Source organism: Euphorbia lathyris, chromosome 10 (assembly GCF_963576675.1).
Source record: "Euphorbia lathyris chromosome 10, ddEupLath1.1, whole genome shotgun sequence".
NCBI lineage: Eukaryota > Viridiplantae > Streptophyta > Magnoliopsida > Malpighiales > Euphorbiaceae > Euphorbia > Euphorbia lathyris.
In genome coordinates, this window is record NC_088919.1 from 70,132,520 (window position 1) to 70,139,303 (window position 6,784).

General features: G+C 33.2%; 1 protein-coding gene across 1 annotated transcript; it reads left to right on the top strand.

The window, feature by feature from the left end:
• The first annotated feature begins 3,349 nt into the window (after positions 1-3,349).
• LOC136209475 (secoisolariciresinol dehydrogenase-like) lies at positions 3,350-5,536 on the top strand. The gene is made up of 2 exons (XM_066000948.1): positions 3,350-3,472; positions 4,554-5,536. Exons 1-2 carry the CDS (start codon positions 3,435-3,437, stop codon positions 5,314-5,316), a joined length of 801 nt encoding a protein of 266 aa, XP_065857020.1. The 5' UTR covers positions 3,350-3,434; the 3' UTR covers positions 5,317-5,536.
• The last annotated feature ends 1,248 nt before the right edge of the window (positions 5,537-6,784 follow it).

Below are 6,784 nucleotides of genomic sequence, written 5' to 3' on the forward strand. Positions count from 1 at the left end.
TTTCACCAGCTTTCACATTTTCATCGACTTCCAACTCCACTTCAACAAGGTTTGCCTAAGTTTCACCAAGATGAAACTTGCTGAAACCTCACGAAACACAAAGTTTCACCTTGGTGTAACTTAATGAAATCTTTGTGAAACTCATTCACACCAATATAACCATGCCTCCAAAACCGTTTCACCAAAGCTGATTCCGCTAAGGTTTATCCGATTAGGTTTTTCTAGGGGTGAGTACGGTTCGGTATAATTTAGGGATTTGAAAATCTCTAGAATTGTATCTAATAAAGTCAACAGTACAATTCGGTTCCGTCCTATAGAAAAAGTCAACGGTTCAATCTGGTTCTAGATCTTTTTTTTTTTTTCCGGATATTCGGCCCGGTTCTAGAATCTCCAACCTATTTACTCAGTAATATTAGGAATTTGAAAATCTCTAGAATTGTACGTAATTAAGTTAACAGACAATTCATTTCGGTCCTATAGAAAAAGTCAACAATTCAATTCAATTCTGGATCTTCTTTTTCGGATATCCGGTCCAATTCAAGAATCTCCGAGATCCACGCTCAACAGTAGGTTTTTCTCTCGGAGCATTTTTCTTTTGTTGTACTACATTATGTCTTAAGATATTCTAATGATGCTTCTACTAGACTTTGTGTTTTCTAATCTTTGACTAGACTTTGTGTTTTTGGAATTTTGACTCCTTTTATATATATATATATAGTCTTACTCTTCTATGTGGCGGCACTAATCAAGAGTAATAGAATATCATAATTCTCCAAAAATAATTGATACTTCCATTCGGGCCACCTATATTGAATATGAATTTTATTCTAATTTCTCTTTGTTTTCTTGTCATTATTTCAATATTGTCTCTTGCAAAATTCTGTTTTTGGTTACAATATTGTCGTCTAATGTTTTTATATTTAGGGAAAGTCCAACAAATTTTGCTTCAATATTTTTTCAAAATTGGTATCTTCAATTTTTTTTATTCAAATGGGAATTTAAGTTTTCGTTTGCAATAAGGAGATAGACTAATATTTTTCGATTTACTAAAATCAAGGACATCAAAATTTGAATGAGCGCTTACCACTTTAAAATGAAAAAATATAAGCAACTTTAATTCTTTTTCAGGTGTTGTTTTGTGAGGAAAGAATTTATGATAATATAAGCAATTTTAATTCTTTTTCAGGTGTTGTTTTGTGAGGAAAGAGAAATTGAATGTTTAGAGAGAACTCTAAGACGGATGATTTTGCAAAATAAAAAATTTGGTTGCATAGTAAATGTGGTACTAAACAACCTTAATTCTTGGAATCCTTCGTGTTTTGGAAAAATATCAATTTAGACTCTACGTATAAAATAACATCAATATATGCTTAACGTTTTAAAAAGGGTACCAATTTAGAACTCTATAACAAAACGTGACACGTTATTCATAGTATTCTGTTAAGTTTTGTCTATTGTACGTAGATGAGAGAAATCAAAATTTAGCAGATTAATATAAATGATGTGTCACTTTCTGTTATCGAGACCTAAATTATTACCATTTTTTAAACGTTAAGCCTATATTGGTGCTATTTTGTACATGAAACCTAAATTGATACTTCTCCAAAAACCATAGGTATATTTTGGCACGTTATCCGATATGGCTGCAGAGTTATTTATTTATCTTTAATTAAAAATTATTACTCTAAGTTTAACATGTTCTAATTCTATATAATTGCTATAAGGTCTAATTTATGATTTAGAAATCAATTAAGTTTACATGTTCTAATTCTATATAATTACTATAAGGTCTAATTTATGATTTAGAATTCAATTAAACTGGTCCCTTACAAAAATTAAGAACTCAAGTAAAAAAATTAAGGCTTAACACATCATTTCCTATCTGAACTTGTCCAAAAAAGTTGATTGGCTTTCTAAACTTTCAAAGTGTCTGAATAGCTCCCTCAACTTGCATAAAATGTTCAGTTAGCGTTCTGAACTTGCATAAAATGTAATCAATTTATCACTCGGATGCAAAAAGCTAAGTTAAAGGCTTAATACATCATTTTCCCCATTTTTCCCTCTGAACTTGTCCAAAAAGTTTGATTGACCTCTTGAACTTTCAAAGCGTCCCGATAGCCTCCTGCCGAACTTATATAAAATGTAATCAATTAATCACTCGGTTGTAAAAAGGTAAGTTAAATGTGGCAAATATGTTGTATGTGCCTTAGAATCTTATCACATAATTCACACCATAGATTAAACATATGAAAAAAGAAGTTTTTACTTGTTGAACTATAAAAAAAAAAAAATTCTTCTCTAATGTTAAAATCGCATACCCTAACAGTTTTACTTTTTAAAGATGTATCTTCCGCATTTAACTTGTTTTTTTACAACCTACTGATTAATTGATTACACGTTACGCAAGTTCAGGGAGTTAATTGAACATTTTATACAAGTTCAAGGAGCTATCAGAACACTTTGAAAGTTAAGAGGCTCAATCAAGCTTTTTAGAAAAGTTCATGGGCGAGTGATGTATTAAGCCAAATACGGAAGATGTATTGCATGCGTCTTAGAATGTTATTACATAATTCCTATAATAGAATAAAAATGAAGTTCTTACTTGCTCAATAATAAAACTTTTCTTCTCTAATATTAGAACAACATACCACGACCTTGATTGTTTTACTTTTTCTAAGACGCGTGCAATGTATATTCCATATTTAACTAAATTTTTGCATCTGGGTGATTAATTGATTACATTTTACGCAAGTCTAGAGGGATAACTGGACGTTTTATGAAAATTGAAGGGGCTATCGGGATAGTTTGAAAGTTCAAGGGCCAATCAAGTTTTTTAGACAAGTTTCAGGGGCAAATGAGGTATTAAGCCTAAAATTAAGGGATAAGGTACCAAAATAGAGCCTATGGTTTTTAGGGAAGTATCAATTTAGCCCCCACGTACAAAGTAGTACCAATATATGTTTAACGTTTAAAAAAATATACCAATTTAGGGCTCGATAATGGAACGAGACATGTCATTGATATTACTCCGTTAAGTTCTGTCAATTGTACGTGGAGGGAGAAAGCAGAACTTAACGGAGTAATAGAAATGAAGTGTCCAATTCGTTCTCAGGGCCTAAATTGATACAAAACATTAGCTATATTGGTACTATTTTGTACGTAGAATCTAAATTGATACTTCCTAAAAATTATAAACCTATTTTAGTACTTTAACCTAAAAAAAATTAAATTTGCCCTAGAATTCCAGAGAGGCGGCATTACTCTTGTTCTAGTCAGAGTATCATAATATTTTATAGCATATGTTATGTTGAATATGAATTTTATTTTATTTTATTCATATCAATTTTACTTATAAATAAATTGCATCAGAGCAGCATAATTTATAACAGAAAAAACTACTAGTGAGCTTAATCAAGACCAGAGAGTATATAACAATGGCCGGCTCTTCATCCATTTCTACTTTTGCCAAGAGGTAACAACCAATATCTCAATCTTTTGATATTTTTATACGATAATATGATTGATAGAGATAATTTCTTTATCACAATTTTTATTTTTATTGTATTTATATCGTATATAATCGTATTAAATACATGAGTCAAATAACTCGATTAGAGCGCAACAATCTATTTATTGACGACTCAATTTTCTCTAACAAATCAAACCTATGCATCCAATCATTCATACGCTAAACTAATAATTTAATGACACGTGTTATATTTTAATAAATCAAACATAATTAATTAATTTTGAGTGCGTTAAGTTTTTGTTTACGTGATGTTAAATTATTGTGTTCACGCACAAATGATATGGTGTGCCAAATATGTGATTAAATTTCTCTCACAAGGCATGTGCTTAGAAATAATGACACGTATCGTTGTGACTTATATATATAAGTAAGCCATTCTGAAATATCCGGGAACCATACACTTGGCTAATTAATTGATATCACTTGTACACATTTATTTTTTAATATCAATCATTTCTATTTATCCATTTTTTTTTTGTTTTGAATGTATTATTGCAATGGTATGATAAATGAATTCTTTTGATTAATTGGTGAAACCGACAAATTTAACGCAAAATTTAGGGAAAAATATGACCGATTTATAAAGACAGTCATTGTAGTTTAAAAATTTACAAACAAGACCTTTACTTTGTGATTTTTGCAGTCAAAGGGATATGTGAGTCAATTTTTTGGTCAAACAATTGTTGAGTTAATTTGCAAAGTTAGTATTTTTAATTGTTTCAAATGGCTCCATTTTGAGGTAAATAGTCACGACAACCATTTTTGAAGGAACGACTGAGTTTGTAAACTACAAAGAGCACGATAATTGTCTTTGCAGATCAACCAAGCCACGAGATTTATTTTTGTACTTTTTCTAAAATCTATGTTGTGGCAAATTGACCCTAGAAGTCTTAAGTTCATTAGAAACAAAGTTAACCCCTAATTTTACAAATTCATATGTTTAATTGATTCATAAATTTATATATGTGAAAGAATTAATATGAACAAAAATGTTTTGCTAACAAAACTATACATATATGTGAAGGTTGCAAGGTAAGGTAGCACTGATAACAGGCGGAGCCAGTGGGATCGGGGAGCGAACAGCTAGACTCTTCGCCCGTCATGGTGCGAAGGTCATAGTAGCCGATGTACAGTTTGCATCAGAGAAAATCCAATCAGATTTCGGAGATTCAGTTTCGTATGTTCATTGCAATATTACCAAAGAAAGCGACATGGAAAACGCGGTGAACACAGCCGTTTCAATGCATGGAAAGCTCGATATAATGTTCAATAATGCAGGAATAGCAGGGCATACTTATGATAACATAACTTCATTTGATTACGAAAATTTCCGAAAAGTTATGGACATAAATGTATATGGTGGATTATTAGGAGCGAGACATGCTGCGAGAGTAATGATTCCCGAAAAGAAAGGTTGTATTTTATTCACAGCAAGTGCTGCTGCACTTGTTTATGGAAGTACACCATATGTTTACACGTTATCAAAACATGCTGTTATAGGCTTAGCTAAGAATTTAGCTGTGGATTTAGGGAAACATGGTATTCGAGTTAACTGCATTTCGCCTACTGCGGTGGCAACACCATTGTCCACGAGATTTTTTAAGATTGATGAGAAACGGATGCAAGATGTAGCTTCTGGGACAGCATGTTTAAAAGGGGTTAAGGTGGATGCTAATGATATGGCTGAGGCTGCTTTATTTCTTGCTAGTGATGAGTCTAAGTTTGTTAGTGGTTTGAATCTTGCTGTTGATGGTGCTTGTAATTTGGGTACTGGTTCATCTTCTTGAATCTTGAATCCATCTTTATTCATTACCTTCCTAGATATTCTTGATCTAGGACATGAATAACTAATGGTTGGATTAAGAAAATTTTGTTGTAAGATTGTATTTGTTCGAGTTATGGAAAAGAAAAGTTTATGTTTCAGTCTTCAAATTAAAAGTGGTACTTGAAGTATATATTAATTTGTAGGGCAATCACAATTCACAGTACAGTTGTTTGATATAAAGCCTATTCGAAACGATTATCATCTTTACTATGTCATTTTTCATTTCACACGGCAGAAGATATATGATAGACACTTGTGTTCGTATCATCTGAATGTTTTTCACGACACTATATTAAATTTATATGATCTGAAAGCTTAAGCGCAAACAACCTCAAATCACACATGGCGTTACAATGACACACATCTATCATCCTAAGAAAACGTGATTTTAATAAAAAAAAGGGTACTTAATCATCAGATGACACGACGTATATAATAACTATTGTTGTTGTCCGAAAAAAAAGCGGCAAATGAAATAAGGATTATGTTTTCACATGAATAGGTATGAACTGTTCCGAGTCTCTGTTCTTAGGAGTTTGCAGGGATATTAACACATGGGAAGATTGATTAAAAAGTATAACATGTGAATATTGGTCAAACTTGTTGTTATTAATAGATGTTCAATGCTTTATGGATTATTGTTTTCACTTGAATATGTATGAAAAATCAAAATCTGTGTCGTCATGAAATTTGCAGGGATTGTAATATTCATTTATATTTTGTATTGAGGGTTTGCCGTTGATGTTGGGCTAAAACCTGTTTGCAGCATAACATGCTAAATAAGCATAGATGTTCATTGAGTATGTGTATGAATATAAATGCTATTGATGTTGGTCTAAGTACTCTATTTGAGTATCTAAAAAAAGTATTTTATTTGAGTGGACTTAGCAAGGTAAGAATCAATGCATAGATGTTCAATACTTTATGGATGTTCTTTTTTCACTTGAACATGTATTGTGATGAGGGCATCCCTTCCCTAAGTCCGAGCCCGGAACCAAGAGATGAGAACAACGAGAGGCAGGCCACACAATTAAGCACGCGAGGCGTGCTCAACAAGGCGCGAGGCGTAGAGGATTCCTTTACCGAACAATTGTCCAGTACCCAAGTCACGCGGGGCGTATCTCCTAGTAAGCGGGGCGTAAGAACAGAGTCCAGAGTGAAGAGTGCCCAGGAGGTCGAGCACGCGGAGCGCAACGGTGGGAACGCCACGCGCAAAGCCCACTAAGGAGGATCATCACGACCAGAAGCTACAATACGCGGAGCGAGACTCCCGGAACGCCGCACGTACAATCCCTTCGAAGATGTCCAAAAGCTCAGTACCCAAGTGACGCGGGGCGTACACTAGCCTACGCGGGACGTATCCCGCCTGGACAATACTTCTCCTCCAAGTTCTTACTAAGAGGGGACCATTTCTGTTGTTGCTTAATTTT